At 44.8% G+C, this 23,077-nt stretch overlaps 1 protein-coding gene and 1 long non-coding RNA gene across 5 annotated transcripts in view; one reads left to right on the top strand and one right to left on the bottom strand.

Moving 5' to 3' along the window:
- rnf17 (ring finger protein 17) overlaps positions 1–6,711 on the bottom strand; it is a 31,820-nt gene extending 25,109 nt beyond the window's left edge. The window contains exons 1-11 of the mRNA XM_086220908.1: positions 6,449–6,711; positions 5,366–5,478; positions 4,058–4,155; positions 3,866–3,941; positions 3,561–3,650; positions 3,317–3,420; positions 2,484–2,652; positions 2,323–2,399; positions 1,502–1,576; positions 1,062–1,354; positions 234–323 (exon numbers count right to left, since the gene is read on the bottom strand). Of these exons, the coding sequence (XP_086077034.1) occupies positions 234–323; positions 1,062–1,354; positions 1,502–1,576; positions 2,323–2,399; positions 2,484–2,652; positions 3,317–3,420; positions 3,561–3,650; positions 3,866–3,941; positions 4,058–4,155; positions 5,366–5,478; positions 6,449–6,515 (1,252 nt within the window). The 5' untranslated portion in view covers positions 6,516–6,711. The remainder of the gene's footprint in view (positions 1–233; positions 324–1,061; positions 1,355–1,501; positions 1,577–2,322; positions 2,400–2,483; positions 2,653–3,316; positions 3,421–3,560; positions 3,651–3,865; positions 3,942–4,057; positions 4,156–5,365; positions 5,479–6,448) is intronic.
- On the top strand, positions 6,334–21,185 carry LOC147252564 (uncharacterized). 4 transcript variants are annotated; one of them, XR_015118766.1, is made up of 7 exons: positions 6,334–6,752; positions 7,446–7,565; positions 7,736–7,839; positions 11,811–11,972; positions 14,234–14,350; positions 14,914–15,040; positions 20,835–21,185. It is a non-coding gene; the product is annotated as an uncharacterized LOC147252564 (long non-coding RNA). The 4 variants fall into 4 exon arrangements; XR_015118767.1 differs by lacking the exon at positions 14,914–15,040 and having other exon boundaries at positions 6,338–6,752; XR_015118769.1 differs by lacking the exons at positions 14,234–14,350; positions 14,914–15,040 and having other exon boundaries at positions 6,339–6,752.
- The last annotated feature ends 1,892 nt before the right edge of the window (positions 21,186–23,077 follow it).

Genomic DNA, 23,077 nt, shown 5'->3' with positions numbered 1-23,077 from the left:
GATTGAGTTAAATAAACAGCTGTCACCAGAAACCAGTAGAGTCAAACAGCGCCACAATTTTCGCCTAATTTCTCCTCAATATTTTACTCAATTTTTCACAAAAGCTATGCAGCAGGATCACCTGAATATGTGATATGCATGCATAGCGATTGTATGTATTGTAAGTCTCACTGACTGTCAGACATTCAGTATATCTTCTCAATGATGACTGCAGGGTTGAAGGCTGTCCTTACCATTTCTCCTATTGTCATACAGCTGCTTTTTCCTTCTCCTGGGGTTTCTCCGTCTGTCATTGGCCAGCTCCGGCCCAGTGGGAGGGAGAGCTGCAGAGAGACACAACCAGCTGGACAAAAACTTTGGGTCGTCTGCATCACCTTTCTGAGCAGCATGAATGAATCTGCCTGACCTCAATAAAACCTATCGCATGCAGGCAGGATTGTGTTGTACTAAGCCAGCCAGAGTCAGGGAGGGTGCAGGAGCACGACTCCAGCTGGCATTGGCCGAGAAGCGGGGTTCACCCTTGACGGGTCATCAGTCCGTCGCAGGGCCATTAGGAGCAATTAGGGCTTTGGTTTTTTTTTGTTGCTCAAGTATACTTAGACATTGTCGCTGGGGGAAGTGAGGATCGAACCAGCGACCCTTTTGTTGCTAGACGGCCATGTTAACCCCAAGTCAAGTCGCCCCTGAGTACTTTCTAGTTCATATTAATCTACTAATAACATACAGGAAGATATTAATGGTCACATAATGAGTCTAGCAAGTTTTCAAAGTCAGATGAGCCAAATAATCTGAAGGGAAATACCGTGGCTGCGGGGCCGGTTTTGGCCAGCGGACCTCCTGTCGCTGACCACTGAGCTACATGCTATAGGGAGTACTACACAGGAGGAACAGCAGATTTCCAGGGCACTGAGTTACACATCACCAACTACTGCATGTGACGACTGTTGGGTCAGCAGAATGTTTCCTTGATGGTGGTGGTGTTGATAGTCATTCCCATTTGATGTTTAATTAGAACAGATATTATTCAGGTAAAATCAAACATTAATTTAAGAAGGACATACCGTGCTGTTCCTTGTTTAGAAACTCCTCAATGATAACATCTGGACTTCCCAGATCTGAGCCAGAACTGTGGCGAGATTTGTTGGACCTGCGCCGAGGTCTTGGACTTGGAGAGCAGCCCGCTGATGATGGACTGAGAGATTTTGGGCTCTCCTGTCTCTGCCTTTGCTGCATGGGGAGTTTGCTGTAGCCACGTGGGATGCAGGTGGTGTTTTGGTCTTCTGGACATGGCCAGGAGAACTTTTTGTTGTGGCTTCCAACTTGGTGGCTTTTGAGTGATGCTGACTCAGACAAACTAAAATGGAACACAAGGAAGACACAACACCAAAAAGAGCATATTAAACCACAGTGACGGTGACCGTCACAATGGGAAAAAGCATTTTTCAGTTTTCTTCCCAAAGCATAAATCATAATACATATTGGAGAAGATTGAAGGACTCACTTCTTTGGGCTGCGTATCTCCATCTTCAGAGAGAGTTGCAGGCTCTGGCCCTGACTCTCTGACTGGAAAACATAGCTGCAGCATTTGCAAACAAACACAACCACACAAATACAATGAGATGCAACATTATGTGCTGCAGGTCAAAAACTGCGACACATGATTGTTAGGTTTCCACATTCATTTACTGTTGTTTGTTTGTGTTGCGTAAACCCAAGTGGGCTTGTAAGACACCGAATACAGCCCATACATAGCCTGGTGATACCATCAGCATTTGGCAAAAAAAGCTGAACTCTCAGCTCAGTTATTTCTGAACCCTAACCTATCGAGAACCACTTTGAAAACTTAGAGATCGGTGAAACTAACTGGAGCAGTGTTCTGACAGCTCTTCTGCCACCCAGAAGAAATGTAGCTCCTGACTGGTTCTCATAACCGACATGAGCGACAGCAAAACAGACAGAAGAGGAATAAAATAGCATCTCTAAACAGAACAAGTGTTAACATCGGTCAAATAAACACAGCTGTAAGTCCAGTTAGTGCAGAAGAGACTTTGTAACAGCAGTTCAAGAGCTACAGGTAGAATTTCTCTGCAGAATTACATGTTGGACACACTTCTGGCTGGATCTGACATGTGATGGTGTCACATCTTTGTTCACTGATTGGTTAGAAATAAATGCAGAGCTCCACTTCAGGGCTTTGAGGTGTGTGGATGGTCTCACCAGGCCAGCAGGTAAAACAGTGATGACACAGAACCTGAGCCGAGTAGAGCAGAAAACAACTTAGACAAGCCACGACCAACAAACAGCAGGATTAAAGTTACAAACCTCATTCCTGAGTCCACAGTGAAGCATTTCATATCAACCAACTCGATATCCACCGGTGCCTGCAGTGTCTCCAGAACCTAGCGCGCGCACACACACACACACACTACAGCCAAGATTTACTTGATTCTTTTAATGTTGTGTGTGAAGTGAACACATCCCACCTTATCCAAGGTGCAGTACTGCTCCAAGAAGGGGACACGGCGCACTTCCCTGGCCATCTGCATGGCAATCTCTAGGGCCTTCATCTTCTCCGAGACACGGCACACCTCTGCTTGGCTGGCAGAGAACCGGGCTTCCAGTTTTGTAAGCTGAGTCAACTGCACATCTCTCCTATCAAGAGAAAATTTGCAGACAATGAGAGAAGAATTGCTTTACACACTTTAATCACAGAACATTACCACTGAGCCAAAGCCACAATTTTCCTCAATCTTCCAAGACTTTCAAGCAGAATTACTTCTTGTCTCAGAAAGTTTCGGCTTCCTACCAGCCTTCCACCTACCCTTCAAAACAAACACATTTTATCTCTCTCCAGTGGATAGACTGAAGTGAGTAGAAGAGAAATAAATCCTCATCCCTGACAGTTGTTTTTTTTTTGTTAATCATACATCTCTATTTACTGTCATAAATGTCAAAATTCCCAGATGGAATTTTCTGAAATTATTTGTGATTCCCATGCACAAATGTTGTGTCAAGGCTGTAGCAGACATGAGCCTGAATCTGACAGCCTGAATGTGGTTTGCTACGTCTGCAGCAATTCTCAGGTGTGGACACATTTTCTTGCCGTATGTAGAAAAGGGAACTATTTATAAGTTTTCTATTGTGTTACATGTTGTACCTCCACTTAGATACCTGTTTGCAAACCTTAGCTTCCAACTGTCTCTACTGCCTTCAAAATCTGACAAAATAAAAATGTAAGGCAAGATCTCTCTTTTCTTGTGAATCTTATTGCACAGCTCTCATTAAACAAGTGCATTTCAACAGCTAATGTTCATACCACTTTTGAATGGAGTGTAGAGCCTTATCTGCAACCTGCTTGACCTCCTTCTCCAGTCCAGCTCTCTCTTTTTTCACCTGCTCTGACAGACAATTCGTCAGAGTCTAAACGAATGAAAAGAGACAGTAGTTTTAAACTTCCCTTGTATTTTTTTAAACCAAAATGTTGTTGGATTTTTCAGGAATTTGGCAGAGTAAAGTTCTACAAGTTTGTGCCGTTTTCTTGGACCACGCGCCGGTTTCACCTCACGTATGTGTTCCAGCTGAGCAAGGTTCTCTGAAGCCCTGGCCAGTGCTTCATCCACAGCCTTCTCAATCTTTTCAATATCAGCCGGCTGGACAAAAAAAACACAGGAAATTTTAGTTTTCACTGAAGCAACCCTGAAATTCACTTCATGATAAAAGGTGGAGTCACCCATTGCTATGCATCAACTGCACCACACTACAGTGGCTCGATTCAAAAACTAGTTAGACAAAGAAACAGCACCAGCAGGCCCTAGCAAGCTAATTTCATTTCCCTGCTTGACTCCCATGCGATTACCAAACTTACCTGCTCCATGTCCCCAGCATTAGCATTGACATCGTGGGCAGGTGGTGACAATTTGCCCTTCCGGCGATTCTTTGACCTGTAAGTCAGGAGGCTTGAGGAGATTGCATCACAAATGCAGCTATCAAAAGATCTATGACACAGTCTGATGACACAAAAAGTTAAATGTGCTAAATGCCCAGAACAGCACTTCACCTTTTCATGTTGTTTATTTTAGCGGTGTAGATTAGGCCAATGATTCTGTTGTCCTCCTGCAGCCCATACACGCCGTCCTCTGGGAGGCTTGCCTCCACCTGTAGAAAAGACCTGCTCCATTAGAACTTATATCAGGGAAATGTATGGATTGGAATAGGAACTCATTTTCATGCCGTAGGGTTGGGCAACCATAAGCTATACTGGGATACATTTTGAAAAGCAAAGTTGTCAATTTCATTCACGTGACGATAATTGTGTCTCATGCTGTGGCAGGTTGCATTTTGTTTTATGCAGCACATGCGCAGCCCCTCCTTCCCAGACACTCGTGCCCTCCTCCTCCTCTCCTTTGATGCTCGTGCTGAGAGGGAGTTGCAGCTTATATCTGCCAGGGAGGACAATGGGAATGCAGTGCCGATTCTGTTGTCTGAAACGAGCTGGAACAGACCAGAACAGTGTGTAACACCTGTTACCCACATGACCCGTCAGTGTGCTTCTCTATGGCCCCGTTGGCACACATTTGCCAGGTAAATGCATTTCCGGTGACCGCTTGTCGTTGCATCTTACTTCCTTGATGGATATACAAATACACACCCACATAACTTAACTGTGCAAAGTTTTTTTTCTGCACTACGATTTGAATTTACTGGAAATTAATCACCTGCGTACATCTATCAAATTGTGAGGAGATGAAAATGTTAAGGAATGGTGATGTCCAATATCATGCAGTGCAGTGTGACCATCTTGTGGCACGAACAGCACAGCAGCGATTTGTTGGTGCCACAGACTGTCTACTGTGGTAATTTATGGGGAGAGCATGTCTCCGTGTGGTCGTCTACAGGTCACTAAACATCAGAAATGAGCCATCTGACAGTAGCAGAGCCTTTACTGTGTAGATCTATGAACTGCTGTTGATTTAGCGGCAAACAAAGCAATGCAGCCCTCATCTCTTATTTGAGAAACCCGATTATGCTGGCTGGAGAAATACGAAGAGCCAGCATACCGTGGTAGCTGTACACTATACCTCATCCCAGTTTCTAGCCACAGCAGACCTGCGGCGCTACCCAGGCTTCAGAAGCACAAAAAAACATGGCAGCAATGAGAACATCAGCACATATGGCAGGAAGCCATAAGAAACCCAGATACTTGTACTTGTCATGCACAAAAGACAGGAATAACCAGACTTTTCTGTGCTCCCTGTAAATGCAGAATCCAGAATGTAATCAAAACCAGGCTAAGCCACATAACCGGGACACGAACACCCATGTAAATTCCATCTTGGCCTCAAGTTCAAAACAGTGGCAACTTTACCTCACACTCTGGACACCGAATAACTCTGTTGCATTCAATGGACCGCAGGCAGCTTGTGCAGAAGATGTGGCCACACAGGAGGACACGGGGGAGATTGCCATCAACTCCCTCCTCTGGAATCAGCAGGAAACACAAAGATAAGTGAGTCATGTGAAGTTCAAGAGGCTGTAATCTACATTTATTCACACGACAAAGGAAATGCATTAAGACATTTTTTTTTAAATAAATGCATTACTTAAGGGTGAGAATGTACCTGCTTATTGGTCAATCTCAGATAAGAAGAACACCGTAAACGTGACGTTCTGACATTCTGTCAGACTGATTTTTATATTTACGTAAATATAAAAATGAGGCACTTTGTTACATTTTCACCTACAGGCAGGGATACCTCTACAGCAGCAGCACAATACTTTATTTTGACCAAATCTGCCTGTCATAGTAATTCCAAGCCAGCTCTATCGTCTGTGCAAAAACAAGTTTATAGATCCACACATTTACATTATTATATAAACACTGGAAAACACATGGAGGATTTGGGGTATTTGTAAAACGTTTTGAAATATATTCATAATCCCCCCCCCCCCCCCCCCCCCAGTTTCCTCATCATAAATGACAGAGGATGAGCAAAAGCAAGGGTCCAGAAACAGGAAATGATGGCATGATTGCGCCTCCACCTAAGGGGCGTGGTTTAGAATGAGCGCGAGGCCGTCTCAACATGGCGCCAACGTTGAGTAACCACTGTTCATCCATCCCGCTCAAATTAGAGCTGCTGAGATGAACCGAGAGATGCTGGCGGTGTTGTCAAATCTTCAGTCAATGCCATTAGAGTGAATTCTCAGCTGTTTCCGAACTTTAGAGGAGCCATGAATTAATTAAAGTGTAAACATTACACGCCCCCCCCCCCGGCGCCATGTTAGTCCTGAGTACGTTCACATCCCTTCTCAAGCTAGTAGTGCGCTAGCTGTCTCTGGCTAGCAAGCTAGGCTAGCGCTGCTAGTGCTAGCCGATATTTACTTGGTTTATTACTATTAAGAGAACATAAGTGAGCGTTCCAACATTTTAATGGTGATAGAAATGTCCTACCGGGAAGAGTGAACGGCTCTCCACAATATAAGCAAATCACAGCGCTGGAACTGACGCGAGGGTCCATATTTACACCTGCCACCTGTTCAGGCCCCCAGTACGGCACAGAGTCCCGCTGTCCGGGTCACGTGGTCCTCCAGACGCGCTGTACAGGAGGTTACAGAAACTTTAGTGGCAAGAAGTTTGATCCCTGGAACACTCATTAATTCTATGAATGTCTTAACTTGGTCTGTGTGACTTTAATCAGTCGCGGAAGAGGCTTTCTAGTCCCGATGTTAAATGCGCCCTGAAATTGAGCTGCAAGGTAAGTTTATGGAATGTTTCCACAAATTTTTCATCCCCGCAGTTATCACTCTGCTTTTACTTCCATAGCCTATCATTTATAGGTTACTTTTAATATATCCTGAGGAATTTTGCAACCTTCAGCGCTACCATCAGTGTGTGCTTGTGTGTTTAGATACATATATTAATGAACAAGGCGTTGCAGGACCAAAATATAAAATATACACAGTAAAAAAAACGGCCAGTCAGGTTTAAATAAGACAAAGTTGAAGTTTGATTCCGGACCACTTGATGGCGCTAAAGACTAAGACAGAGACATTGATAGTTTCCTCTCATCCCCTCATGGAAAACCTACTGGAATTTGAAAACAGCACTTTCAAGGCCTTGAAAGATTTTTTTGGAGGAACAAAAAAAAGCTAGACAATCAAATATTTTAGTTACGGTGTGCTGATAAATTCTGACATGGGTTTGTCTGTTGAGATTTCACATCTAAACAGACGATTTCAGGGTTGTTTAGTCAAGAAAGTTTTCCTCAAAGACAATGAAATATTTATTTTGGTTTTAGATTTATTTTATTCATGGTTTAATGTATTAACCCTGTAGATGGCAAGATGGAAAACACCGATCGATCGATCGATCTATCTATCTATCTATCTATCTCTTTTTTAATACCGTGCTGTATGATGTATTCTTTTGTTCTTCTCTGAACCAATAGCAAGGCTCCTTCCATCACCTCCGCCGGAGGACAATGTCCTCCGCCCACCCAGTGATGCATCTGTAACTCGGAGTGACAGCCATTGAAGGGCACAGAGCAACAAACATCACACAGTAAAAGGTAAATAATCTCGTATGCAGCACAGTAAAAACAAAAGTACCCTTCAGAGAGCGTTAATCTCAACCCCCTGGAGGAGTGCGTAAACGTGCAGCACATCAAGGGGATGTCTCCCCTCCGAGCTGGCAGGACGCAGCCCCAAAGAAGAACTTGAAGTGAATGTGTTTCAACAGCACAACCCCCCCACTGCTGTACGGGTGTCTGAGTGAATACAACCCCGGTGCTGAGCTGGAGCCATGGTAGACCACCGCAGTGTGAGGTGTCACAACGCCGGCAGGTATAAAAACACACCTGTCTGTTAATGAGAGGCAGAAGAACATCCAATAGCAGCAAAGACTTGAGCCCACAGAGGATTAGCACATCAGCAGCTTCCTGACACTGCTCCCTCTCTTTGAGACCAAGCAGGACACAAGAGAACAATCATACTGATATCTCGCTACTTCTGTGCTGCAAAAAGTACCTGAGACTCCACATGGAAATGAAATGTTAAACATCGTTTTCTGATTCAAATCAAACTCGTCTAAATAAATTAATTCACACAAAATTAATTTTGAATGGAACAAAAGGACGTAGATTTGGAGGCTGAGTTATACAAGGCCTGTGACATTCTGTTTTTGGTCAATGATATTTGAATTAATTTGTGTTGCCATGGTTTCTTAAGCTGAACATACAAACAAACAAAAAACGTACATACACACTCACACACACAAAAACACAACCACAATACAGACCACAGCAGAAACAAAGGCATCATTTAATGTCTGGAAGACTCAAAACTATGAAAACCAATTGGTAAAATCTGCTCCAGAGTTCCTGCTCTCCTGTGAACGGCTTTTATTGAACAAAAGGATGTTTTGTCCAGCGGACGATTGTGCAGCTCTGTATGAATCTGATTAGGAGACTGGAGGAATCTGGCCAGTGGTCTTTACCAGAGCGGGATGATCACCGACAGACTGGAGTGTGTGTGTGTGTGTGTGTGTGTGTGTGTGTGTGTGTGTGTGTGTACTCGCACCAGGGTGGGGGTAGTAGATGTGTTTACTATGGGTAATGAACCAATCAGCAGGCCGCCCAGAGGGGTTTGTAGGGGTGCCAGTTAGGGGAATGGGGGTTGCCCCCCATCTTTCCGCTTCCAAATGTGGGTCACTACGCATCCTCTGGGGATTCCTCTCATGATTCTGTGGGGATGATAATCCTGCTGCACCACCTAAACCCTTATCAAACCACTTACTCATTAATGATGGCCTTAATTAAGCTGTGCTGGCGCTCTTAACGATGTACCACATTAGCCCGCTACAACCGTCCGTCCCCTCCGTCGTTGTTCTCCAGCTCCTTCCTGCTTCGCCTTTTTGTGATTCATCTCATGTGACAGGGGCTGATGTCTATAGGAGGCCGTCTATTTGCGTGCACCTCAAAGGTCTTATTAAAAAACCCACCCCCTTCTGTTCCTTTGTTTCCCTCCCACAGGTCCGTGTGGGGTTCAGGAATTATTGGAGTGACAGCATGAACTCCACAAGTGAAATGTCATGGACGAGCCTTTATAGAGTCTTCAGACTGTAGTAGAATGACCCCTTCTATGTGGGTGAACAGGACCGATATTTAACCCCGCTGGTGCCTCAGGAACCCCATGGACATGGAGGCATCCTGGTTTTAGCTTCCTATGAAGCCACCAAGAAGTCCAAGAGGTTCGCTCGCTTTTTAAACATGGCGGTTGCAGCCTTTTTCTTCAATTTGGGTCCTGAGGGGGGGAAAAAAAACAAAAAACAAGAAAAGGTCAGCAGACACACGAGACTCAGGAGACTCATGAACTGGCTTTAAGTGGTTGCTGCCCACCCCCCACCCCCACAGGCCACTTGGTCACAGTATGAAAAGAGCAGGGGCGTTGGCAAATGACAGTTGCTTCGTATCTCCCCTGATCTCTTTTTCCGCTCAAAGAAAGACCTGCGAGCGCACAAAGGAAGCTTGACACAAGCGCGAGGGCTCTGACTTCAGTCAGAATAAAACTGTACCAGCTGTCTGGGAAGCGTATCAATCCATTTCTTTTAATTTGATACGCATTGTTTCCCGTATTTGTAATCTCTTTCTCTGTGCTTTGTCTCTGTGAAAGTAAATTTTAGTTTTTGATGGGCAGATATTTGTGTTAGAGTAGTTTTTATAATTAGATCCAGGTCAGCTGATACAAACAGACACAATGCTGCTCTTTTTTATGTGAAGTGACCGCACATGATGCACAAGTGATATTAGGGGAGGGGGATGTTTCTGATTTTTGTCACACTCTGATCTCCATAGCTTACAGATGTCCCATTGACAGCCTGGAGTGACTTTTAGGGCATTGATTCCATTTAATAGCAGCATTGGGAGGCTTTGTTCATCCTGTTCCGCTGACGCGAGGTTGAGGTTTGGCCAGCATGCGTCGATACACAACCGAATGAATACAAGTTTCAAATAAGTAACAAATGGAAGGAAAAAACCCAGAGTAGATGAGCAGAAACACATAATGAATGATTCGTTTCTGGAGGCAAGCGCTCTCGTTCATAATTAGTTGAATTATGTACTGTGGAATGTCTACAATTCTAAAAGTTTCAGTTTAATTGAAGAAATAAGTCAGAGTTTCCAGGTGGGCTTTAAAAAACTGTCCACTCCGGCTTCTAGCTGTATTTTTGTTGGACCGTGTTAGGCAGTCCTGCAGTTCGATGTCTGGTAAATACTGCAGAGCGACGTCTGCATCAACACGGACAGCTTTTGGCTCGCCGTCTTCCTGCCTGCGTTGAGCTTGAACCAGCTGAAGCAGCGACTTCACACGGTCTTTTCTCATTCTCCTCTTCTCTGCTCTGAAATCCCAGTGCGTGGGTCAGTACTCGGTAATACTGGCATAATTCTGTACTCTTAAAAGTACAGATTGGTGCATGATCAAAATGGATGGGAGTGCTCCACCATCACCATGATAAAAGATTAAAAAACAACAGATTTAATGTTGAGGAGCACTGGAGTTGAGATTGTTGCCTCTGGCTCTCATTTCATGTAATTTGTCCATCTCATTTACAAACTGTGTGCGAAGAAGCAGAAATCCAGCATGTCTTTATGACCTTTACCAACTAATATCTTCAGTCTGCCATTTTTCTCTGCCCTGGGGAACAACCTGTGTCACACACACACACACACACACACACACACACCCCCCCCCCCCCGCGCCCCAGCCACATGCCCTTGTTTTGGCATTTTTCAAAATGATTCAGAGGGTGGGGTCGGACTCAGACCTTTGGGTTCCTTGTTATTCATGTTCTTACAGCTGAATGGCAGAGAGACGGACGCACTCTGAGGTGACAGTCAGGCGCTGGTAAGCCTTAAAGTTTTCTCTCTACTTATTTGATGTCGGAACTTGAAGCCCTCAGTGTGCACCCACCGAGAAGACAAAGACAGAGGGGACGTCTCGTGTCCTTCAGCCCAACTTTGTCAAATGAGGAATATTTGCACGATTATATATTTTTTTCTTCAAACATTGTCCAGACGTACAGTGTATTTTTCACAAATGGCTACAAAGTTTCATGTTTGTTTTTTCTTGTCACATCAAAGGATGAGCTGTTAAGCAGGTGCGCGCGCACGCGCGCGTGTGTGTGTGTGTGTGTGTACAAGGAGGAGAGGTGAAGTCAGCATCATGTGACTGAAAGACTACTGGGGCATTCAGTCATTTTCTCAATCTGAAAATGGGGTGAACCAGTATGCAACAGGCTCTGTGGAACATTCTCCATTTTCTGGAGGGGGAGGGGCTTCTGGAGGTGTTGCCCCATCAGCAGCTAAATGTAAACATGTAAACAGCGAGATGTAAAAGATGCAATGTGCTCGTTCCACATTTTCAAGGAGGGCACAAGGCCACAGTATACAGCCTGTGAACCCTCTGTACCCTCAGTCACCCCCCCCCCCCCCATCCACCCATACCGACATGTACGTTCACATGTGCTCTCATTCACATGTATGCTTTGGTCATGCTTCCTTTCAGCCCCGATCCCTCATCCTTCAAGTTCAAAGGGATAGTTAGACGGCCAAGGCGTTAGTGGCGGTGGACGACAAGGTACCGCTTTATGAAAAGCCGGTGCAACTTTCAGACTAGCCGTGCCACCTCTGTGACCTAACACCAGTCAAACATCACACGAATCCACTTCAAGGGGAAGGATTGCGAGAGAGAGCAAGAGATCAGGCCAATCAGGTTGCTTGTTAGCCTGGCTCGCTAATCACTGTCGCTGTGCATTCCAGAACCTGTCCATCCTGAAACGGCCTGCTCACCACCACCACAGCTGCGCAAGCTTTTGCACCGGAGGCCCGTTGGAGAGGCAGGTTGTTTTGAACGTCTGAGATGAGAAGCGTTGGGTCTAAAGGGGGCAGAGCCATGGTTTTGTGATGGGGGGTGTTTTAATGGTAAGCTTAGAACAGTCTATGTTACAATTATCTCACTTTATTGCACTCATAGAATGCTTGACCTGCTTCTCAGCCATGATATGGCACATTTCTCAGGGCGATCTGGGGGTCGCCACAGAGGGTTTGGGTCTATGTGGGAATGTGTGTGGAAGAGAGACACTTGTGTGTGTGTGTGTGTGTTACCTGTCAGTTGCCCTGTGTCAGGAGCGAGACCGTGAGACACTCCGCCTTCCTGGGTGGGCCATAAGAGGGGTGAAGAGGTTAGAACGAGAGAAAGTTAGTGTTGGCTGATTTACCTCATCACAAGACCCAAATAGAAAAAAAAAAAATCTACACAACTAGGTCAAAATACTTGTAAATCACACTGTGACAAAATGCGGTAAGAAAATAGCGCAGTTCTGACAGTTACATGCCGTTTGCCATTGAAACGGTGCCAGCACGGAGAAAACAAATGGCAATATTAATGGACAGCTGGAGGTTTTCCATAAAATACAACAGAGGACTGTCAGTAGTATTACATTCTGGGACCAATATTGGAATCAATGCCGAAAGCAGACGTCAATCTTCAAAATGTCCTCAAGTATTTCAGAGATATTGACCATGGAAAGACGGTCCTCCAGGTCAGAGATCCAGAATGCCATCAGGATCTTTTCAGAGTCCGAAGTGTTCTTGATTTCACAGGAACTCGAGGAATTTGATTGAAGTCAGTATGAGATAAGTCCAGAAAAATACTGCTGAAACCACATCTTGCTAAACAGTCTGCAGGATTGATCCATGATCCAGATCCCTTCCAAGAGTCGATCACTTGTTACATCCAGGCACACGCCAGTGATCACGTTACAGTTGCTTTCTCAGATATCTAATCTTAAACGTCTACATGCCGGGGCTCCTCTGGGCTCCACGGTGCAACGTGCAGTGTTCTTGCGAAATACCTTTTTGTTTTTTTTTTCTCCACATTAAAAACATGTAAAAAGATAATTAATTTACAGCACAATATCCTCTGTAGGACCTGGAAAAAGTTCTCACCTGGACATCCCTGTAGCCACGTGACTATCGTAGGTTGACGCGGGGATTCGCCAACTCCAGCCTCTTCACATTCCAACAAGAAGATGTACAAGGGTGCAAATGAAATAAAAAAAAAAAAAAAGAATCATTCATGTTTAGGTAACTTTTTTCAGAGCCACTCTTCTTTGGCTCGTACTCGGTGGTTTTTGGTTTAATCCTGCTAACAGACAACCTAAATATACAGAATCAGAATACTTTTTTAATCCCGGGGGGAAATTCTGTTGTTCCAGTTATTAAAGTTCTCGAAGTAAGTAAAGTAAGAAATTACAAATTAAAACGAGCAAACATAATAGGGTCTTCGCCAGAAGTACCTTCTGGCTCAGGCCCTAATAATTAGAAAAGTGCAGACTTAAGAAACAAGATAAAGTGTAAGGGTATGAGTAAGCATAAACTATTTACAAAGCACAGTAGTTATGACAAAGAGTATTGCACAGTTTAAGTACTGCACAGTTAAGTAATGACATGAGATACACTGAAGAATGTGTATCACTCAGAGGGAGGAGTTAAAGAGCTTGATGGCCGCAGGTAAGAATGACTTCCTGTGGTGCTCTGTGGTGCATTTAGGTGGGATGAGTCCAGCACTGCATGTGTTCCTGTGTTGAACCAGGACTTTATGGAGGGGGTGGTGGATGCTGTCCAAGACTGTGTGGAGTTCAGACAACATCCTCCTCTCTGTCACCACCGTCAGAGAGTCCAGCTTTACTCCTACAATGTCACCGGCCTTCCGGATGAGTTTGTTGAGTCTGTTGGCATCTGCTACCTTCAGTCTGCTGCCCCAGCACCCAACAGCAAACAGGATGGCACTGGCCCCCACAGACTCAGAGAACATCCTCAGCATGGTCCTGCAGACGTTAAAGGACCTCAGCCTCCTGAGGAAGTAGAGACGGCTGAGGCCCTTCAGCCTGGGAGCCAGAGGAGGAGGGGGGAAGGGTGAGACCCTCACCTGAAGAGGAAGGGGGACTGAGGAGGGGGTTGTGTGGAGGGCAGAGGGGGGTGTAGGGGCCGTATGCAGGCAGTAGACGGCCACTAGACCCCCCTCTGCCCTCCACACAGCAGTCTACAGTCGATGTAAAAAGCTCCAGGTGAAACAGCAGAACGACAGATACAAAGAAGGAGAGGAGGAGGAGATGAAGATCAGCATGTCTATTTCAGAAATGTACATTTTAATGCGGTGCTGACAGATTTGTGTTTGTCAGGAGGGGACGTCTGTCAGGACGCGTGACTCAACTGGGACCCATGCCGCGGTAGACGCTGAGACCCCCCGCCCCCAGACATGATTCCCGCATGAATCAGACGGGCAAACAGCTGCTCAGGTGACTCAGATGGAGTTTGAAACATGAAGTTAGTGAGAGCAGAGCACACGCGGAGGTATCACTGCAGTCTGGATGAGACTTGCCGTCACACAGTAGGATTTATTCACGTGCATTTGAATCCCTTTTGTTTGTCACGTATTGGACAGCACAGGTACAGGGTGCAGTGAAATGCTTTTTATTTAATGGCCCCTCAATTAGATGTGCTCAAAAGTAAAATTTAGAATACAATAAGAAAAATTACATAGAGAAGAGAAGCACATTTTTACAAACGCAGCAGAAACGTACAGAAAAATCATGACAAGTCCAATGAGCTGTTCCTTCTAGTTACATAAATGAACAAGACAACTGTATCCTGCTGTATTTTAGAAAAGAATTCTTGACGTTGAAGTAATACAGTATTTTGATTGGCTCCAAAGGCTGATTTAATCACTTTGTAAGCTGTTGATTTGGGCTTTATTTTGTGTGTGTCCCTGTAAATGTGTTCAGTTATTTGTCAAAGTGGACATTTTCAGAATGGAGAAGCGCCTCATCTGATTTCTCTTCTGGTGTTGTTGGATTTATAGCTGGCTGTTTAAGAATGTGACGACATGTCAGCGCCCTGAACATCAAACTCTCACCCACAACCTTGAATCCACCACAGCTTCAGCTGCTCTTCTTGGGACCCGGGGCAGGAGCTGTACACCTGGGCAGGTTGGCAGGGTTATGCCGTGAATGTGTGGTTTTCCTGTAACGTGGTGAGCTGCTGTGAATCTCGTCTCTGTGGCTTTAACTGCTCTGTGTTGCTGCTAAAAGCTCCAAGGATCAAAACCTGAAGCGTCACACACAGCTGGTCCAGAACCAGCAGTGTTACTGAGTTCACCACAGAAGTTGTTGTTCCATTCCTCAAGATTTCAGTCCTGGTTAATTTGGCGACTGTACAGCTGTGACTGGTGCAGGAATAACAAGGCATAATCATCCTCTTAGAAAAAAGGAATAATGCCTGCATCTTGCTTCCAACCGCAGAAGTTAAACTGTAACAACGTTTGGATTCTATTCGTCGTCTACTCGTCACGTGAACGCTCCATGTGGGCTGCATCTTGAGGGAAAGAACTGAAGCTGCAGATTATTTGAGACCCAATCTGGTTATTAATCTCTTGCGTTCCCAATTTAATACAAACAACATGATTCATTTTACTGGATGTACATTCTAATATTTGGCAAGCTCGATAAAAGATGTTATGCCTGATATTCCACAGTATGATTGCTGTCTGGTTGATTGACGAGTACGGCGTAGTTCATCACACCTGCCACCGGCCTGTTGGAGCAAATATTTTCCAAATTTTCTGACCAGATGAAGAAACAAGTAGGATAAAAATGTCTAGATTAATCTGTTTGTGGCTTAGAGTAACTGTGCAGGCGTCACCTTTATTTTTCAGGCTATTTTTTGACGGTCCTTTTTCCATGGTTTGCTTCATGCTGCACGTGGCGTGAGCCTGCAAGCAGCAGAGTTGGTTACTAGCCTGAGAGCCTGAAGCTGTCGCCCGCGGCTCCTCATCCAACAGCTCACTCTGGCTGCTCCTCCTTGTTCCATTACTCCCTGCAATATTTCAGACTCATGCTGTCAAGAAAATGCGTGTTGTCTCATCATCGCAGTAGTGGTCAGCACTAGTCCAGGGACTGACGAGGGATGTGACGGATGTGTCTCCTCCGGCGTCCATATTGGCAGCATGAAGGGCTGCAGAGAGGGGAAAGGCTTTTCCACACTGATAACTTCTTTTTCCTCCCATTGACTTTGTGTTTCTTTAAATCCTTACTCCAAGACATGGAACTGCAGCATCCAGATAACTCCCGTCTCCTGTATAGATGCAGTACTGCTTAAGTGCTTGGCTTGTCTGGTCACTGGACCCTCTGGTCACAAGCTGGCTTCTCAAACCTTTACCCATCACCGCCCAGGCAAAGGCTTTTTTGCATCGTTAACTACTTTGAACAGTAAAACTGCAGCATCCTGTGTAATACACCTCTTCATATTCCAGCTTTATGCTCAATAACCCATAAAACCGTTGATTTCTTCTACAAGCCAGCAAACTAACACTTCTAGTCCGGCGCTACCATGGACGAGCGCGGATGAGCATGAATGACTGGAAGTGTTTTCGTTTGTTTTTAGCTCAAATATCAACGCGCTCGTGGATTACTGAGCATGCGGCTCACAGAAGACGTGGATTATACCAGACAAAATGCCTGAGAGTTTGGAAAAGTTTAATGTTGCTGTTGTTAGCTGTCAGTTGCCATTAGCTTTAAGCTATTTATGCATGGCTGGTTCTGTCTGCATTCTGGAGTCCAAGTAATGCAGGAAGAGAGAAACGTCTCTGTGACCTCAAGATGCCTGTTGGAAGGCAGAAGGCTAAAGGCGTTTTTAGGGTAAAGCAGTAAAAAGTTTAAAAAAGATTTATAAACGCTCAAACCTTTTACTATGTTCTTCCATTTCTTGGGTTCAGGTCAAATGCGTTGACATTTCCCTTGACAGCTGAAACACGCCAAGATGAATGCCAACAGGTTATGTATGATTAAAAGGTTTGTTTGCGAACTGTCACACGCACACACACACAAATTTACAGTCGAGAGATTTCTTTGGCAACTGAAACAGCAGAATTCTCATGATGTTTAGAACCGGAGGAGCTGGCGTATATTTACTGTTTGGCGGCATTTTTCTCAGGCTTGGTGGTTGATCCTCAGCTCCCCTTGTTGATTAACAGAACTCGTTTGTGAAATAGCTCGCCATTTTGGGAAGGTTTCCATTCAAAATTGTATCAGAATTTTCAGAAAACCTGTTATAGAGAATGTTTCTTCCATCACATTTGAGTTATTTCTGGCTCCTTCCTCCTACAGATCCAGACACACTTTCTTTTCCTCAGTCACTCAGTTCTTATCGCAGCACATTAATTAGCCGAGGATTACTGTCAGAATCACGTGTGTGGCGGGAAGTACTCTCAGAGGAACTCACAGTGGCCTACCAGGGCTGTGTGTAGATGCACAAACACACACATACCTCTTCATACCTGGGCTTCAATTGTTCATCACAGGCGTGTCAGGCATTCCTTTGTTGTTGTGTTCTCTTCACAACCCTCTGCTCCCTCTATTATCACCCTACTCTCTCCTTCGGTGTGTCAGTGAGGCAACGACAGCAGTGCCATCGTAATTACACACCTACCGGAGAGCTGAACCTCCCTGTGGACACTCCGAGCCACAATAAACTGTGACAGCGTCTTGAGTGAAACACCTGGCTGGATGTCTCGGAGGTGACGAAAGGCTAATGCGTGGCGCCATGCCAGGCGCACTCGTGGCCCTGTAATCTGTCGACGTGGGAGGAAATGACTGACAAAATGACTTCCTGAAGATTAGCAGTTGCACAGTCACCTGGCCTGGGGGCGGTAACTTGCAGGTGGCAGTAATACTTTTGTGCATCATAATGTCATGATAAGAAATGTCAATATTTGGGGTAAATTTCAAAGTCACCACCTGCAGCAGTTGCTCCTGAATGACAACTACTGTTAAAGAATCACATTCAGCTTTTACCTCGGTAGTTCTGGCAGTTTGAACCTGCTTCTACAAGACGTGATTTATCAGCGATCCCAACCCCTGAGAGAAGTCTCTGCTGTGGCCTGGTGAGGTATCGGGTAGTGGCACCCATGGACCCCTCCGGTCTAGAACCACCTCGAGTAATCCAACTGTATCAAAGTCATCGACCAATCATGACATGAATCATGAGGGCCCTCCGTCTTCTCTTCTGCCATCGTAGTAAATACCTCCTGAAAGGTTCTCATGGCTTATGACATGAAAATAGACCAACCTAGTTGTACCAAATTGGTCCCTCCAAGCAACAATCAGTCACTGAGCATTAGCAGAATGAGCGCAGTTGTTGAAGAAATGGTCTCAGTAACAGCAGTTAAACAGGAACAGGAGGCCGCACCGGTCGCTTTCTACGCAAAAACGATGTTTTCACTGTCCTTCCAACTGGATTTGGCATGTGACAATGTCACGTTCACGTTAGTGGAAATTGAACTAGTAAGCAATCAAAAAACAAAATGGTGAAAATAAATGCCGTGGTGTTGAAAGTTGATCAGAAACAGAGCTCCTTGCAACACAGTAAACAGCAGCGAGGGAACGCTGAGTCAGGGAACTCCGGTGAAGGTGTTGATGGCGCTTGTATCACAGCCGATGATTTTTGATTCATTTTTAAAGGCTCATACATCATTATAATCTGCTGAAGCTGTTTCTTCACATTTTGTTCAGGTCCCTAACCATGTAGCTGCTCTGAAGAATCCAAGAGCGCCTTGACTGACAGCATCATTTTGATATTTTGCTCGAAGCTTCCACTCTGTCACTGTTCCTGTCAAACACTTGTCAGTGTTTCATGACACCGGAGCAGCTGCTTCCAGTTATGAAGGAATGTTTAGCATGCAACACATTATGGGGCAATTTGTAGTGTAGGTGTTGCAAGCATGGAACAGGCGTAAGAGTTAATGCGTTATTCTTTCAATTTTTGTTCTTCACCCCGGTTCAAGTTTGTGATGTAATTTTTGAACCAAACCAAGGAGCTAAACATACGGGTTGTACAACGGCTTTGTGACTTATTTATATGTTGTGCCTCTGTCCAAGCGGAATTGTTAAAGTTGGAGGTGAGAACCAACAGGCCTCTGACGTATCCCAGAACTCCTGCTAGTATAAGAACATTAGCTTTCCTGCGGCTCCTCGAACATTGCCAGCTCGTATCTGTGGTAGGTCCTGTTTACTTAAGTCAAGATCAATGTTTCCCTTTCATAAGAACCTCACGGTCCAACCCTCAGGTATAACCATGGAGATAAAACAATGGCTTGTGAAAGGATTTGATTGCAAAATGCATGAAAGTATCATTAATTGTCTAATTTTTTTCCCTTTGGCTAGTGAGGTATAAGTGGAATGTGAGAGAGTCCGTAAGGCGCATAGGACCGTTCAGCCCCACTCCGTCGTCCATTGAGGAACACCTCAGAGGGGATTATGCCTCAAACGCGCAGGGACGATAATCAGTCAGCACTGTCACTCTCCGTCTGCACCACTTCTCACATAGTTGACATTCATTTTTCTAGAGCTCTCTGCATCGCCGCTGCTTTTCCCCTCTGCTGCTGCTTTCTCCAGGCGCTCAGTTGACTTTCTTGCTCCTCTTGCTGCTCTCTGCCAGTCACATTTCATATGCTCCCATAAATGGGCGCTCATTAGCCACTGGCACTAGCGTAGTCGCTAACATGGCTAGCTCCACTAGATGTCCCATCTTGTTAATTTCAGCGTGCAGTTCTTGAGTCGTCCGCTTCAGGCTCCACACTCGCTCCTTACACTGACATTAGTGCTGAAGTACACAGGCAGGGAGGCACACTGCTTTGCTACGTGACCCCAACGCTAACACACACACACACGCACGCGCACATGCATAGTCCAACATGTATATGCATGTGTATTTGACTTAGAGGGATGTCAGTCTAATGAAGTAAACAGACACTGCAGTGTGTTTGATAAAATGCCTGTCAGGTCACAGTCATTCGCCTCATTCACATCACGCTGAACTTGTTGCTTCACATGAAGCAACTGCTTGGAAAGGAGCAGACCTGGGAAAACGTGAGCTGTAAATGCGCTCAAAGGAAAACTACGCAGAACATCTCAAACACTTGCATCAGCATTTCCAGACTCCTGCTACATATCCATCATCTCCATGCAAATGCTCTGTTTGGGCCAAATATTCAAATTCCACTCGGAGTCGTGCTAAGTATTTAACCCCCACTGTCACCATGCAGTCTGTTTTTCACACAATTACATTACATCAGTCGAGAATGACAAGATCTAGTTTTAACTTTGTAAACATGTCAGTGCGAAGGAAAGGAGCATTTCCAGATTGATGCGGTGCACCGTGGACAGCTCACACGCTCGGATTTCACCACACATCCATCACACAAGGAGGGAGCTAAACCTGCTAACGAATGTCTCACGCCACCATCAGCCTGACGCATAATACTGATGACAGCTCATGTTATCTTGAGGAATTTAGTTGTATTGTACTCTAACAAGGTCCATTACCTTCTGAACATTTGAAATTTGAATGTCTTTTTACACTTGTTTGGATCTGGGGTTTGACTAAAATCTAATGTCGTTCCAACACTGAATCCAACATCTGCTTGATTTTTCCTCTGCCTGCAGGGATTCATTCAGAATATGAATATTTTTAATACACTGAGGAGACAGGTAGGTTGTGCTGCGGTGGCGGTTTGAAACATTTTTCATACTCTTTTATCTGCTGTTGTGCTGTTGGGAATCCAGCAGGAGCAAGAAAAGAGTTTCTTGGCATCGTTATAATGGCCTGTTGTGTTTGATAGTGAAAGCCTACGTTTTTGGAGTGTGGTCCTTTTTTTATCTTCTTTATTTTTAAAAGGGAAAACTTGTCAGAATTGATTCTTTCCACCAAAATCTTTTTATCTTGTAGGGCTGTCGAATCGTATGTCCCAACCCCCCCAGTCTTCTCGCCCCCGTGGGAGTAACCAGTGGAAGGCAGTGACACGCCTCAGCTGCATCCAGTTCTGGAATTTAAAAGAAGAAGAAGAAGATGAAGCCACACATCAGTGAACACACCCAGCAGTGGTTTTGTAAAATGACAGAAGCAGACATTGTTGTTTTTGACTCCAGTATAATGGCCTAAGATGGTATGTAGGTCATATTCAAATCATATTTTTGATGATTATTGATCTGATCGATGGAAAATCAAACACGTGTTCACCTCTAAAGTTCAGTCACATTTCCCAAAATGTTTTTGAATTAAAATACTCCAAATGCTTGTCACGACCAAAAGTGATGCATGCAATTAAAATCTATGAATTGATTACATAACATGGAATTGACTGGATTGCATTATTTCACCTAACGGCTCTAAAATATATATATATGTGTGTGTGTGTGTGTGTGTGTGTGTGTATAACTAATATATACTACAACCTCTGCAGTGAGTCTGCCCTCCAACTTCAGTACAAAAGAAACCAGGAGATGGCAAGAGAGTGACTTCAGCAGACGTGCATGTGCTGAGTCACTGTTAAGTCCACAGCAGCTCCTGTTATACTGCACGTACTAAAAAAACAATCGTTGAACCATCAAATTGAACTTTTCAGCGGCAAAATGCAGGTCAACAGCGGAGACGTGTGTCAGGCACGGGTTCTCTGTTCCGTATGAGTGACTGACCACATCAGTCCCTCCAGACAAGCACCTGACCGTGCCAAAGGAACTTTTTTTTTAAATTATTTTTACAGATTTTTGCAATTATTTGTATTTTCTATAAACCGCAGTCTATTTCCAGCACTTTTCTTGTGTTGTGACTTAAATGTCATAATTCAGAAGGGACCCTGACTTGTCTCTCTTCCGTCTTGTTAAATGACATCAAGGAGGCCCTAAAAGTTCCCGTCAGGTTCTGCTGGTGTTAACACGCTAACATATGGAAGCCGAGATGAAACAGTATGGCTTTTATAGAGACGGGATTGTTCCTGACTACGACGACAGTTAAATGGTTATGAAGTTTGACTGAATAGTGTTTATTTAATAACTCCTTGACTCGGGTTCCTTGATGGCAGCGTTCTATTATTTTTGGGTTAATGGAGTCCAGGTGGTGGAATCAGCTGGAGTTCTTGCACCAGTTAGTCCCTCTGACTTCTCCTTCAGTGTCTTTCACCGTCTGTTAGTCGGAGGTTAAGCACGAAGCGGTGCGATCAGGCCAACACCCACCCTGTTTACACTGACTTTAATGACTTGTCCCTCGCTCCAGCTCGGTCACAGCCCTCCACACATGGAACTGATTGTATCTGTGCGCCACATCGAGACCGCCTGCTGGATCGCTCTTCCAGCATCATCTTGTAAAACAATCTGTTACTAAGGCAACAGGTGGTGCTAGAGAAATCCACAATATAACCAGGAGCAGGAGTTGATTAAGGCCAATCACTGCAAGGAGAGTAGATGGGCCAAGGAGAGTTAAGCAGAAACACAATCGGGATGACATCAGTGTCCGCACGTGCTCATTATCTGGAATGTGAGTCATGGTGTTTGTCTTGGCCAGCTTTTCTGTAATATGCTATTACTGGGCCAGAGGCTAAAAGCTTGTGTCACAGAATGAGATGTTGCAGATATCACCTTGCACTTGCCAAGAAAGATTTAATGATCCTCAGGTATTAAATGATATTCAGGCTTGATACTGAAGCTCATCCCTGACGAGTTAGCATCGTAGCATCGCTTTGCCTGGTTTACCCAGCAAAGACCACAGGGATAAAAGAGTAGCCTCAGAAAAGCACGATCACAAAATCTTCCCTCCGCTCTGTTGTGACCGCCGTTGTTTGAATCCCACTGTAAACATTTGAGCAAAGTGAGGGTATTTCCTGCCGTGTCTTGGCTTGTGCAACAGGCGGCCACATGGGAGTTTGGACCATACAATGTAGCATCTGATTTGTGTGACTTCTTTCCAAATGTAGGTCAGTCAGGCAGCCGGATGAACAGAGCCTGTTTCAGAGAAGTTAATCTAAACTCTATGCCCCACTCAGTGCCGGCACGACCACATTCCACGATGACGGAGCCTCACGTTCTTACAATCCTCCGTTTCAACCTCAAGATCTTGATGAAACCTCGCACTGAAATTCATCCTTGCATACCCGCCATATTTAAAATGCTTTTTAAATAAAGACTAAATGCTTCTTC

This window comes from Aulostomus chinensis, chromosome 12 (genome assembly GCF_037954235.1).
Source record: "Aulostomus chinensis isolate RoL2024-O1b breed Wild chromosome 12, RoL_Achi_v1.0, whole genome shotgun sequence".
NCBI lineage: Eukaryota > Metazoa > Chordata > Actinopteri > Syngnathiformes > Aulostomidae > Aulostomus > Aulostomus chinensis.
Note: the sequence above shows the minus strand (reverse complement) of the source record. Positions and strands in the feature narration are given on the sequence as shown.